At 50.5% G+C, this 14,159-nt stretch overlaps 1 protein-coding gene across 2 annotated transcripts; it reads left to right on the top strand.

Moving 5' to 3' along the window:
• The first annotated feature begins 3,243 nt into the window (after nucleotides 1-3,243).
• Nucleotides 3,244-13,045, top strand: LOC310668453 (uncharacterized protein). Of its 2 annotated transcripts, none has more exons than XM_083421776.1 (4): nucleotides 3,244-3,299; nucleotides 5,627-6,463; nucleotides 11,005-11,218; nucleotides 12,439-13,045. In XM_083421776.1, exons 2-4 carry the CDS (start codon nucleotides 5,662-5,664, stop codon nucleotides 12,638-12,640), a joined length of 1,218 nt encoding a protein of 405 aa, XP_083277902.1. In that variant the 5' UTR covers nucleotides 3,244-3,299; nucleotides 5,627-5,661; the 3' UTR covers nucleotides 12,641-13,045. The 2 variants fall into 2 exon arrangements, with proteins under 2 accessions (XP_083277902.1, XP_083277901.1); XM_083421775.1 differs by having other exon boundaries at nucleotides 3,286-3,299; nucleotides 5,540-6,463.
• The last annotated feature ends 1,114 nt before the right edge of the window (nucleotides 13,046-14,159 follow it).

Genomic DNA, 14,159 nt, shown 5'->3' with positions numbered 1-14,159 from the left:
AAAATCATAGACAAGGGTTCTGAAATTGCATCCACAAGGTCCTTTAGTATGCATGGATGCAGCTCATAAGGCCCTAGTAAAAAGTAAAGGGACCCCTGACCATTAGGTCCAGTCGTGGCCGACTCTGGGGTTGAGGCGCTCATTTCACTTTATTGGCCGAGGGAGCCAGCATACAGCTTCCGGACCAAGTGGCCAGCAGGACTAAGCCGCTTCTGGCGAACCAGAGCAGTGCGCGGAAACGCCGTTTACCTTCCCTATTTATCTACTTGCACTTTGACGTGCTTTCGAACTGCTAGGTTGGCAGGAGCAGGGACCGAGCAACGGGAGCTCACCCTGTCGCGGGGATTCGAACCGCCGACCTTCCGATCGGCAAGTCCTAGGCTCTGTGGTTTAACCCACAGCGCCACCCGTGTCCCTAAGAGCCCTGGAGATTTGAATAAGCCCGAGACAAAGTAGCTGTTGAGCAGTTCCGCTTTTTCTCTGTCACCCAATAACATTTCTCTGTGTTCCCCACAAAGGTAAGATTGTTTGATCTGATTTCCCCACCTTGTTCCAAATCACTCACCCCTTCTTCCTTGGCGTTCTGCCCGGACGCTGAGGTCCAGCGCCGAGGGCCTTCTGGCTGTTCCCTCATTGCGAGAAGCAAAGCTAAAGGGAACCAGGCACAGGGCCTTCTTGGTAGTGGCGCCCGCCCTGTGGAACTCCCTCCCATCAGATGTCAAAGCGATAAATAACTACCTGACATTTAGAAGACATCTTAAGGCAGCCCTGTTCAGGGAAGTTTTTAATGTGTGATATTTTACTGTATTTTTTGTTTCTATGGAAGCCGCCCAGAGTGGCTGGGGAAACCCAGCCAGATGGGCTGGGTACAACTAATAAATTATATTATTATTATTATTATTATTATTATTATTATTATTATTATTATTATTTTGTGGCCAAAACAACTTAGGCCAGCCCTGCTCTAACCACTACACCACCCTGCCCCCAGCCAACCAATGCTTCCTAGTGCTGCAGCCCCCAGCAAATTTACATGAGCCCCCAACTCCCTCCGAAAGGAGCCCCTTCCTCCCGAGCCAAGGAGGATGGTGGGAGCCACTGAAACGAAGACGCATCTCCCCACCACACAGCCAAATTTAAGCCCCATTAAGAATAATTAGAGCCAGGTGTGCCAACTTGAATAAAATATGGGGGGGGGGGGAGAGAAGGTAAGCCTCACCCCACAATATTGGATCACATGATGCGGTGCACGCAGACCATTCAAATGGCAGTTCCCATCAACTTTGTTGTTGTTTAGTCGTTTAGTCGTGTCCGTCTTTTCGTGACCCCCTGGACCAGAGCACGCCAGGCCCTCCAGTCTTCCACTGCCTCCCGCAGTTTGGTCAGACTCATGCTGGTAGCTTCGAGAACACTGTCCCACCATTTCGTCCTCCGTCGTCCCCTTCTCCTTGTGCCCTCCATCTTTCCCAGGGTCTTTTCCAGGGAGTCTTCTCTTCTCAGGAGGTGGCCAAAGTCTTGGAGCCTCAGCTTCAGGATCTGTCCTTCCAGTGAGCACTCAGGGCTGGTTTCCTTCAGAATGGAGAGGTTTGATCTTCTTGCAGTCCATGGGACTCTCAAGAGTCTCCTCCAGCACCAGAATTCAGAAGCATCCATTCTTCGGCGATCAGCCTTATTTATGGTCCAGCTCTCACTTCCATACATCACTACTGGGAAAACCATAGCTTGAACTAGACGGACCTTTGTTGGCAAGGTGATGTCTCTGCTTTTTAAGATGCTGTCTAGGTTTGTCATCACTTTCCTCCCAAGAAGCAGGCGTCTTTTAATTTCGTGGCTGCTGTCACCATCTGCAGTGGTCATGGAGCCCAAGAAAGTAAAATCTCTCACTGCCTCCATTTCTTCCCCTTCTGTTTGCCAGGAGGTGATGGGACCAGTGGCCATGATCTTAGGTTTATTTTATGTTGAGCTTCAGACCATATTATCCTTTGTGTCGAAGGGGCTTGAATAACTCAGAGAAGCTATGAGCCATGAGCCATAGAGGGACAGGTCAGAGTGGAGAGTTTTGCCCAAACGTGATCCACCTGCAGCAGGAACCGGCAAGCCACTCCAGTATCCCTGCCAAGAAAACTCCATGGACCCAGACAGCAGGCCATCGACTTTGCCCCCCTCTCAATTATTTTATTGGGGGGGGGGTTGAAAGGATGCTTGCCCTAGGAGTTGGCTCCTATAATTACAGCCCCCTCCCCGCAGCAGAGACATCCTTAAAGGAGCCTTCTAGATTCGCAGAAAGGAAAGGACACCCCGCCCATTGCAATTTAACCCTTGTAAGCCTCCCAGGCTCTTGCGCTCAGACCCTATCCCCGTCCCAGGACCCTCTCTTTGTGTTCATAGAATCATAGAATCATAGAGCTGGAAGAGACCACAAGGGCCATCGAGTCCAACCCCCTGCCAAGCAGGAAACACCATCAGAGCACTCCTGACATATGGTTGTCAAGCCTCTGCTTAAAGACCTCCAAAGAAGGAGACTCCACCACACTCCTTGGCAGCAAATTCCACTGTCAAACAGCTCTTACTGTCAGGAAGTTCTTCCTCATGTTTAGGTGGAATCTTCTTTCTTGTAGTTTGGATCCATTGCTCCGTGTCCGCTTCTCTGGAGCAGCAGAAAACAACCTTTCTCCCTCCTCTAGGTGACATCCTTTTATATATTTGAACATGGCTATCATATCACCCCTTAACCTCCTCTTCTCCAGGCTAAACATGCCCAGCTCCCTTAGCCATTCCTCATAAGGCATCGTTTCCAGGCCTTTGACCATTTTGGTTGCCCTCCTCTGGACACGTTCCAGCTTGTCAGTGTCCTTCTTGAACTGTGGTGCCCAGAACTGGACACAGTACTCCAGGTGAGGTCTGACCAGAGCAGAAGACAGTGGCACTATTACTTCCCTTGATCTAGATGCTATACTCCTATTGATGCAGCCCAGAATTGCATTGGCTTTTTTAGCTGCCGTGTGTTAACACCCCATGAATGAAGTTAGCCCCCCCCCCCCGGCCCCAGCCCCAGCCCCCTCCGGGCTCCCAGCCAGAGGGGGAAGGGGCTTTGGAATGCGTTGATAAAGGGGGGGCCCCCCGGTGCCGCTTGGCGTTTGAGAGCAGCGATTGGCTGGTGGGAGGAGGCGGGGGCGGAGCCTCTAGGAACAGATGTGCGGGGGGGGGGAGGCGGGACAGAGTACGAATCAGTGAAAGTTTGTAGCAGGTTTTTTTATTTTATTTTTTCTAGCGGACTCTGGAGAAGCGCGCGCAGACGGGTAAAGAAAATTGGGGAGGGGGGCGCCCGTAAAATAGGAGGTAGCGATTTTTTGGGGGGGCCAGCATGGTGAGGGAAGAGATCTCAAATAATAGGGGATAATCTGGGGAGGGGGAGATCTGGGGTGCCAGGAGAAGCGGTGCTGGAAACGCAGAGAGCTGCGGGGAAGGATTTTTTTTTTGGCTGGGGGGGGCGTGTTGCACGGGGGGAGATGAAGCTCAATAAAGAGGGTGGTGTTTTGTAGGCTGAATTTGGGGGGGGGCTGTTTGTGGAAGTAAAAACTGGGGTGGGGGTAACATTGTTCTGGAGTGGGGGGGGGCGAAAGTTGGAGAAGGAATTTAATTTGTTTTCTTATGGGTTAAGAGGCCGAGATTTGAGGGGTGGTATGATGGAGATAGGCTGATTGGGGGGGGTGGAGATTTTTTTTGGGGGGGCAGCACACAGAAAAGAGCTGGGCTGGGAAGAGAATACTGTTGGGGGTCCTTTGAGGTTTGGGGGTTCACCGCTTGAGTTTTGGGGTGTTGGCGTGGGGTTGATTTGGAGAGGGGGGGATGTGTGGGGCAGGCTGGATCTGGGGGTGGCAGAAAATGTGGGTGCTGTTTAGCCCAGATGGGGGCTCACCTTGCCTGGGCGCTGGGGGGAGTGGGTTTAAAAGCAACAAATTAGACATGGGAGGGTTGTTCTTGGAATGGGGAGTAGGTGACAGATTTGGGGGGGTTGCAACCCCGCCCCCCACTTTTGCTGCACTTTTATTTTTATTTTTTTATAAGATATTTATTAAAGTTTTCAACATATTACAAAAATTAGAAAAGATAAAAAAAGTAAAAAGAAAATACAAAATAGGAACAATTAAAAACAAATCCATCTTTCCATGTCTTATCTTTCATTTGCTTGTTTCCCCGACCTCCCCACACCTCCCTTTCTTGTATTCAATTGGTTAATTCAGCAAAACCTTTCCCTCTTTAATTTTATCCTATCTTTTATCTTAATATATTATAAGTTTGAGTTATCACCTGTTAACAATCCATTTTTACATATTCCTTAACATTGCTGCTAAAAAATCCCACTTAGCTTCAATCCAGCATCATTCTAACATTCATTAATTTTGCAGTGTTTCTGTAAGTAGTCTTTAAATTTCTTCCAATCTTCTTCCACCGACTCTTCTCCCTGGTCTCGGATTCTGCCGGTCATTTCCGCCAATTCCATATAGCCCTTCACCTGCCATTCTTCCAGAGTGGGTAATTCTTGTGTCTTCCAATACTTCGCGATAAGTATTCTTGCTGCTGTTGTAGCATACATAAAGAAAGTTCTATCCTTCTTTGCTGTACTTTTAAGGCATCAAACAGAAAACCCTCCTCAACTGGATTTTTTGCCGGGGGTTTTTTTTTTTGGGGGGGGGAGTGGCAGAGGCCAAGAGAGATCCCTGTTTTGGGCCAGAACACTTCCTAAGAAGTGGGGAAATCATTGTATTTCGGATCTATAGGGGGGGCTGCATTTATTTCCTCCTCAGCATTTGGGGGCAAGAGAAAGAGCTCAAGTGCTTGGAGGTGGAAGAAGCTGCATTTATGCCATAGGTAAAGGTAAAGGGACCCCTGACCATTAGGTCCAGTCGTGGCCGACTCTGGGGTTGCGGCGCTCATCTCGCTTTACTGGCCGAGGGAGCCAGCATACAGCTTCCAGGTATGTGGCCAGCAGGACTAAGCCACTTCTGGCGAACCAGAGCAGCGCACGGAAACGCCGTTTACCTTCCCGCCAGAGCAGTACCTATTTATCTACTTGCACTGACGTGCTTTCAAACTGCTAGGTTGGCAGGAGCAGGGACCGAGCAACGGGAGCTCACCCCGTCGTTGTGGGGATTCAAACCGCCGACCTTCTGATCGGCAAGTCCTAGGCTCTGTGGTTTAACCCACAGCACCACCCGCGTCCCTCATATGAATTCAATAAGTAAAAATAAATAGATAGATTCTGGGGGCGGGGGGTTGAAATGTCAGGAAGCAGTAGCATTGGGGAAGGCGCCAGTCAATTACCATATTTTTTGCTCTATAAGACTCACTTTTTCCCTCCTAAAAAGTAAGGGGAAATGTGTGTGCGTTTTATGGAGTGAATGCGGGCTGCGCAGCTATCCCAGAAGCCAGAACAGCAAGAGGGATTGCTGCTTTCACTGTGCAGCGATCCCTCTTGCTGTTCTGGCTTCTGAGATTCAGAATATTTTTTCCCTTGTTTTCCTCCTCCAAAAACTAGGTGCGTCTTGTGGTCTGGTGCATCTTATAGAGCGAAAAATACGGCACCCAAGGGCGCCAAGTGATGCCTCTGCCATCTTCTTTCCAGACACCCTCACCCGTTGCTCGCCCGCTCTCCCTACCATGGCGACCGCAAGGAGCCCTGCCAGTCCCTGCCAGCTGAAGGAGTTTGACAGCGTCCGAGACTCCCTCGCCAACATCATCGGCCAGCTCCGAGACATCGACCCAAGCCACCTTTCCTTCTCGCCCTTCCTGGACCTCGACACCCAGATTTCAATGGCGCCCGTCTCGGACAGCCCTGAATCGTCTCTGGAGGAGCTGCAATCTACTGAAACAGAGGAGGAAGGAGAAGAAGAAGAGGAGGAAGAAGAGGAAGAAGGGACGACCTCTCCCAGACCTCTCCCTGGCCAAGCCTTCCCAGACCCTCTTGGACAACCCAGGCTCTCTCCTCCACAGGCCCCAGAAGAGAGCGACGTGGGGCAGCCCCCCATCCCTGGGGGCCACACTGCAGCCCACCGCTTGCCCAAGGAGACATCCTTTTTGGACTCTGTTCAAGTCGTGCCACGCTGCCCCCTTCCTGATCCCGAGCAAGGTGGCCAAACCGGGACCGTCACGCCGACCGGTCAGCCTCCCCGCGAACGCCAGCCCTGCCTGGGCACGGGAGATGGCGCCTGCCCGGTTTTGCCCCACGGCTCCTCGGGGGAGCTTACCGCCCGCTTGGAGGGCAGCGGGGGTCGCCAGGCCTGCTCCAGCGAGCGCATGAAAGCCGTGGCCTCGGCCTTCGTCGCCTTCCTCCTGGCTCCGTGGTTCCTCTATGGAAGCTACTACTTCCTTCCGCTGCCAGCCCCCGCCTGCCCGGATCTTGCCAGCCGGGTCGCCTTGGCTCTTCGCTCCCTGCCGGTCGCTGGGCTGCCTATTCTCCTCGGTAAAAGATGGGTGTTTTGGGGGGTTGGGGGAGCAGCAAACAGAAGGGGCAGACTGTCCGGCCTCGGTCCAGTATATCTGAAGGAGCGTCTCCACCCCCATCGTTCTGCCCGGACGCTGAGGTCCAGCTCTGAGGGCCTTCTGGCGGTTCCCTCATTGCGAGAAGCCAAGTTACAGGGAACCAGGCAGAGGGCCTTCTCAGTGGTGGCACCCGCCCTGTGGAAAACCCTCCCACCAGATGTCAAAGAGAACAACTATCTGACTTTTAGAAGACATCTGAAGGCAGCCCTGTTTAGGGAAGCTTTTAATGGGGAAGCCCAGCCAGATGGGTGGGGTATAAATAATAAATTATTATTATTATTATTATTATTATTATTATTATTATTATTATTATTACAGTGGTGCCTCGCAAGACGAAAAGAATCCGTTCCGTGAGTCTCTTCGTCTAGCAGTTTTTTCGTCTTGCGAAGCAACCCTATTAGCGGATTAGCGCTATTAGCGGTTTAGCTGCTATTAGTGGCTATTAATGGTTTAAGGGATTAGCGGATTAGCTGCTAAAAGGCTATTAGCAGCTTAGTGCCTTAGAAAAAGGGGGTGGGGAGCGGGGAAAAACCCCCAGGAATCGCAAGACATTTTCGTCTTGCAAAGCAAGCCCATAGCAAATTCGTTTTGCGAAGCACCTCCAAAACAGAAAACCCTTTCGTCCAGCGGGTTTTCCGTCTTGCGAGGCATTCGTCTGGCGGGGCACCACTGTATTATTATTATCTCCTAGTTTCCCTATTTTGCAGGGACAGTCCCAAATTTACAGAAGCCGCCACGGTTTCTGATTCGATCCCAGGGACATACCTATTTTCATCGTGGAAATGTTGGAGGGGAAACAAGGCTGCCTTCAGATATCTTCTAAAAGTCTGGTAGCTGTTTATCTCCTTGACACCATAATGAGGACAAGGTGGTACTTTTTGCGGAGACCCTTTCCAAGTCCACAGGTGTGCCCTAGAGACATAAGCTCCCATCTCAGACTCCGCAACACGTTCTCTCTCAAGGGCCAAAATTCCCTCCGGCTTCATTTGGCAGAGTTGGGTGGCGCAACCTTTATTTCCGCCTCTCCCTTTCATCTCCTCTTCTCCTTTTGCCGCCCTTTCTCTCGCGTTACATTCCCCTCCCTTCTCTTTTTGCAGGATCACAGCACGGCAGAGTTGGAAGGGACCTCTAGGGGTCATCTAGTCCAACCCCCTGCAATGCAAGAATCTCAACACACGGCTCCCCCCCCCCACACCCTACATTGAATTTGACCCTGCTTAGCTTAGCGTTGTTTACCCACAACGCGGGTGGCGCTGTGGGTAAAAGCCTCAGTGCCTAGGGCTTGCCGATCGGAAGGTCGGCGGTTCGAATCCCTGCGGCGGAGTGCGCTCCCGCTGTTCGGTCCCAGCGCCTGCCAACCTAGCAGTTCGAAAGCACCCCCGGGTGCAAGTAGATAAATAGGGACCGCTTACTAGCGGGAAGGTAAACGGCGTTTCCGTGTGCGGCTCTGGCTCGCCAGAGCAGCGATGTCACGCTGGCCACGTGACCCGGAAGTGTCTCCGGACAGCGCTGGCCCCCGGCCTCTTTGAGTGAGATGGGCGCACAACCCTAGAGTCAGACACGACTGGCCCGTACGGGCAGGGGTACCTTTACCTTTACCTAGCTTTGCAGGTGTGCGGGCGGTTTTATTGCTGCGCCAGCTTTAGCTCCCTCTTTCGGACCCCCTGCTTTTGATCACCCCCATTTCTCTCTCCTTCCGTCACCCCGCACCCCCGTTCTCACTTGCCTTTTGATAACAATAATACAGTGGTACCCTGGGTTAAGTACTTAATTCGTTCCAGAGGTCCGTTCTTAACCTGAAACTGTTCTTAACCTGAAGCACCACTTTAGCTACTGGAGCCTCCCACTGCCACCACGCGGTTTCTGTCCTCATCCTGAAGCAAAGTTCTTAACCCGAGGTACTATTTCTGGGTTAGCGGAGTCTGTAACCTGAAGCGTATGTAACCCGAGGTACCACTGTAATTTATTATTTATACCCCACCCATCTGGCTGGGTCTCCCCAGCCACTCTGGGCAGCTCCCAACAGAATATTAAAAACACGATAAAACGTCAAACGTTAAAAGCTTTCCTAAACAGGGCTGCCTTCAGATGTCTTCTAAAAGTCAGAGAGCTGTTTATTTCCTTGACATCTGATGGGAGGGCGTTCCACAGGGCGGGCGCCACCACCAAGAAGGCCCTCTGCCTGGTTCCCTGTAACCTCGCTTCTCGCAGGGAGGGAACCGCCAGAAGGCCCTCGGAGCTGGAGCTCAGCGTCCGGGATGGATGATGGGGGTGGAGACGCTCCTTCAGGGATACAGGGCCGTTTAGGGCTTTCATGGTCAGCACCAACACTTTGAATTGTGCCCAGAAATGTACACCAGTAATTCTCTAACCCAATGGGTCCCAGTGTGGAGCCAGTGTGGTTAAGAGAGGTGACTCGTAATGTGGTGAACCGGGTTCGCATCTCCGTTCCTCCACATGCAGCTGCTGGGTGACCTTGGGCCAGTCACACTTCTTTGAAGTCTCTCAGCCCCACTCACCTCACAGAGTGTTTGTTATGGGGGAGGAAGGGAAAGGAGATTGTTAGCCGCTTTGAGACTCCTTAGGGTAGTGATAAAGCAGGATATCAAATCCAAACTCTTCTTCAATGCGTTTGGGGCGGCTGAGATTCTTGTCTGCCTTTCCCATCTTTGTTTCCATTAAGGCAGAAAGAGAAAACCAATTCCAGCCACCTGCTGTTATTTCTGCAAACAGAGGACGGGGTGTTATTTGCGGGGGTCCAAACGCAGATATTTTTTTCCCCCAAGCTGAGCATTCCTGTCTTAATGGGACGTTTGGAGGAGCGGACAGAACAATTTGCAAAGTGGGCAGCTTTCAAGCCGCGATGTTGCAAAAAGCAACGTGGGTTATTTATCTTAGAGGCTGAAAGTCCCAGGTTGCAGGCAGCTCTGGCCCTACTCAGAGTAGACCCACTGAAATGAATGGGCAAGGCTGGTTTGTCAAGGCTGCTGGGAGCTGTCCCCTCTGCTATGGAGATGTACCGGTAATTCTCAGAGTGGTTTAACAATCGGACCCTCTCTTTCGCCAGGCAAATTTGGGCATTATAGCTCTGTAGGGGGAATAGAGGTGTCCTGGAAAATCTCAGCACTGTCACCAAATCTTCTATTAAATTAGTAGTACAGTGGTGCCTCGCAAGACGGAAAGAATCCGTTCCACGAGTCTCTTCGTCTAGCGGTTTTTTCGTCTTGCGAAGCAACCCTATTAGCGGATTAGCGCTATTAGCGGTTTAGCGGCTATTAGCGGCTATTAAAGGCTTAAGGGATTAGGGATTAGCTGCTAAAAGGCTATTAGCAGCTTAGTGCCTTAGAAAAAGGGGGTGGGGAGTGAAAAAAAATCGCAAGAATCGCAAGACATTTTCGTCTTGCAAAGCAAGCCCATAGAGAAATTCGTCCTGCAAAGCACATTGAAAAACGGAAAACCCTTTTGTCTAGCGGGTTTTCCGTCTTGCAAGGCATTCGTCTTGCGGGGTACCACTGTAGTAGCAGTAGCAATAATAATAATAATAATAATAGTATAGTATAGTATAGTAAATTGATATACCGCCTATACCTGTAGGTCTCAAGGCGGATGCAACATAAAATCACAATAAAAAAAGACAAAACTTTTTCATTTCTTACATCTATATGCCATCTTCAGCTTCCCAAGATCACGAGGTGTTTCCGTGCACTGCTCTGATTTCACCAGAAGCGGCTTAGTCCTACTGGCCACATGACCTGGAAAAACTGTCTGCGGACAAATGCCAGCTCCCTCAGCCAGTAACGCGAGATGAGCACCGCAAACCCAGAGTTGTCCGTGACTGGACCTAACGATCAGGGGTCCCTTTACCTTTACCACCTGTAAAGGGACGCAGGTGGCACTGTGGGTTAAACCCCAGAGCCTAGGACTTGCCAATCAGAAGGTCGGCGGTTCGAATCCCCTTGACGGGGTGAGCTCCCATTGCTCAGTCCCGGCTCCTGCCAACTTAGCAGTTCGAAAACACGTCAAAATGTATGTAACCTGAGGTACCACTGTATAACACGCCGTGAACTTTAAATCCCGTTTTCATAACTTCTCCCAAGTTGTATATTGTACCCAAAGTCTCTCACCCAGTGTATCATTATAGTCTGATATACAGTGGTACCTCGGGTTACAGACGCTTCAGGTTACATACGCTTCAGGTTACAGACTCCGCTAACCCAGAAATAGTGCTTCAGGTTAAGAACTTTGCTTCAGGATGAGAACAGAAATCGTGCGGTGGCAGCAGGAGGCCCCATTAGCTAAAATGGTGCTTCAGGTTAAGAAGAGTTTTAGGTTAAGAACGGACCTCCAGAACGAATTAAGTACATAACCCAAGGTACCACTGTATTCCCATTTGACTCCGATGCTGCTGAACTGGCAATGGTCTCCGAAAAAAAACTGCCCTCCTTTCTCTCCTGGCTACAGGCATTGTTCTGAGGGCTTTTTCTGCCTTGTGCCTGGACAACGTCGGCCCCCTGGGCACTCGCTCTCGGCCCGTCCTCCTCCACCAGCTTTTTGTCGTGGGCTCCGTGGACCAGCTCTCCGTCTTTTCCCTCAACGTGGTGGCGACGGCGACTTTCCTCCCCCAGGAGCACTTGGTTCTCATCCCGATCCTCGTGGGGCTCTTTGCTGTTGGAAGGTGAGGTGCAGGGCCGGGGACTGCGGCCCCCTAGCCATCTCTGCCTGGCCCTTGGGACCTTTCTCGGGCCAAACCCTCCAATCTCCAGGCTAGGCGCAACCTCCAGCAATCCTGCTCTACACTTTTCGTCGAGGGGTTTTGCCCGACAGGAACGTACCTCTCAAAGAGATTGTAGCTTGCCCTCTAAAAACAAAACCCAAGTTCCCAGACCTCATTGTTCTGGAAGCAGTCCTGCCTTTAAGAGCAACACAGGAATAATGATAATGATAATGATAATGATGATAATGATAATGATAATGATAGTAATTTGTTATTTATACCCCGCCCATCTGGCTGGGTTTCCTCAGCCACTCTGGGTGGCTTCCAACAAAACACTTCTCGGTACTGGCACCCTCCCTGTGGAACGCCCTCCCACCAGATGTCAAAGAGAAAAATAACTACCAAACTTTTAGAAGACATCTGAAGGCAGCCCTCTTTAGGGAAGCTTTTAATGTTTAATAGGTTATTGTATTTTAGTTTTTTGTTGGAAGCCGCCCAGAGTGGCTGGGAAAACCCAGCCAGATGGGCAGGGTATAATAAATAATAATAATAATAATAATAATAACTGTTATTAATTGGAAGCCGCGCTGGACATTCGGCTTCCAAAAATCATTCGAAAACCGGAACAATCACTTCCGGTTTTTCGATCGTTCCGGAGTCGAAACGTTCCAGTTGAAAGGCGTTCAGCTTCCGAGGTTCCACTGTAAGCAGCCTTGTTTGATTTCGCTAATGGCGACATTCTGCATTTAATGAATGCCGCTAATTCAGTGCTATTTATCAGAATGGCAAAGGCACTCATCCGATAGTTCTGGCGAGTTCCAGCTGGAAAAAAAGCCCTGAATAGGAACAAACCAGTTCAGTTTATCGAAGTTCGCCGATCTGGTTCAGAAATCTCCGAACTTCTCCTGAAAGGTTCTAGGTGAATTGAATGTGAACGTTTGTTTGGGGTTAGGAACCTTAATGACTTCTAGTTATGTTCAAGTTAGTTCTCTTTCTGTCCCTTTGGAGCAAAGTTTCCCAAACTTGGGTCTCTGGCTCTTTGGGGACTACAATGCCCATCATCCCTAGCTAGCAAGACCGGCTGCCATGGATGATGGGAATTGTAGTCCCCAAACAACTGGAGAACCAAATTTGGGAAACGCTGATCGAGAAGGTCTTCTTTGCTCTGCTTCGCTTCACAGGTGCTGTTACTGGGCCTGCCTGCACCTCAGCAGCACATACCGTGGCTTCGGGTTCGGCCTCTCCTTCTTTCCGACAGTCGCCATGAGTATCTACAACCTCTTCTGCCTCTACCACCTGGGCTTGGGGTTCCTGTTTGCCGCCTTGCCCGACGTCCGCAACACATCCGCTCCGACGCTCGAACTGACTATGCCCAGGAGATGAGGGACGAGGCGCCTACAAAACTGTCTCCGCCCTCCGCCCCCTTCTCAAGCTCCCCATCCCCGCAAAAAAACAGCAACTCTGCAACACCCCTGTAAATTTCTGGGTCAGCTCCAGGACTTAAAAGAGACCAGCCATCTGCTTCGAAACACGGGGTTTGTTTGCAAAATCCCAGTGGCTTTGCAAGAAAGGACTAAATTTGCAGGCAGGGTCAAACGCTCCTCCCTTAAAAAGACAAATGTTAGCATTTTAGAAGGAAGCTAGGCTGGAGCTTTCCCCCCCTGAAATACTGAATTTCCACATGCAGGGGATTTTTCGATGCTTCCTGGTACAGTCATACCTCATGTTGCGTCCGCTTCATGATACGTTCTTTCAGGTTATGTCCTGCGGCGACCAGTAAGGGTTACTACCGGGTTTCGCCGCTCGTGCATGCGCAGAAGCACAAAATGACACCACACGCATGCGCAGAAGCGGCAAATCGCGCCCCGCGCATGTGCAGCCGCGCCGCTGCAGGTTGCGCTCTTTTCATGTTGCAAACGGGCCTCCGGAACGGATCCCGTTCGCAACCAGAGGTACCACTCGATACACAAGGCCCAGGGGTGTCTGCCAACTGAGTGTGGAAAGCTCAGTTGGTGAGAGCGTGGTGGTGATAACGCCAAGGTCGCAGGTTCGATTCCCGGGTGGGGCAGCTGCGTATTCCTGCGTTGCAAAGGGGTTGGACTAGATTTTCTTCAGGGTCCCTTCCAACTCTACTATTCTGTGCAATTTCTCTTTGCAAAAAGGTTCCTGCCTTGCCAAGGGGTTAGATCAGATGAACTTCAGGGGGCGCTTTAAACTCTACACTTCTGTGAGCTTATGAAACATCTGATGTCATAAGGGGAAAATGTCTTCCATGAATAAGAACAGATTTAAATCGAGCCTTTGGGGAACGTGCAGAGATGAGAACCGTATTTTTTGCTCTATAAGACTCACTTTTCCCCTCCTAAAAAGTAAGGGGAAATGTGTGTGCTTCTTATGGAGCGAATGCAGGCTGCGCAGCTATCCCAGAAGCCAGAACAGCAAGAGGGATTGCTGCTTTCACTGCGCAGCGATCCCTCTTGCTGTTCTGGCTTCTGAGATTCAGAATATTTTTTTTCCTTGTTTTCCTCCTCCAAAAACTAGGTGCGTCGTGTGGTCTGGTGAATCTTATAGAGCGAAAAATACGATATTTACTTTTCTGCACTCAAATGTCCTATATTGGTAACGAGTTGGAAATCGATGACGTATGAAGTCCCCTTCCAGCGATGTGCTTGTTCATAGTGCTTTTGAGCATGTGCAAAGTGTTGCTGTTCCCTCCCCCCCCCCCATATCAAAAACTGGAAGCTCAAGAGAAGCTCCCAAGTCAAGGGTGAACCCAGAGGCTTTTTCCATTTTCAGAAACGGACCATCAAAGCAAGGACCCGAGGAATACCAGAAGCCTTGGCCTGCAGCGGGCAGGGATAGCAGTAAAAGAAATGTCACCAAGCATGTGCAGAGTGTAGTT

This window comes from Podarcis tiliguerta, assembly GCF_965153285.1.
Source record: "Podarcis tiliguerta genome assembly, chromosome: 18".
In the NCBI taxonomy this organism is placed as follows: domain Eukaryota; kingdom Metazoa; phylum Chordata; class Lepidosauria; order Squamata; family Lacertidae; genus Podarcis; species Podarcis tiliguerta.
This window is presented reverse-complemented; position numbering and strand designations above follow the sequence as displayed.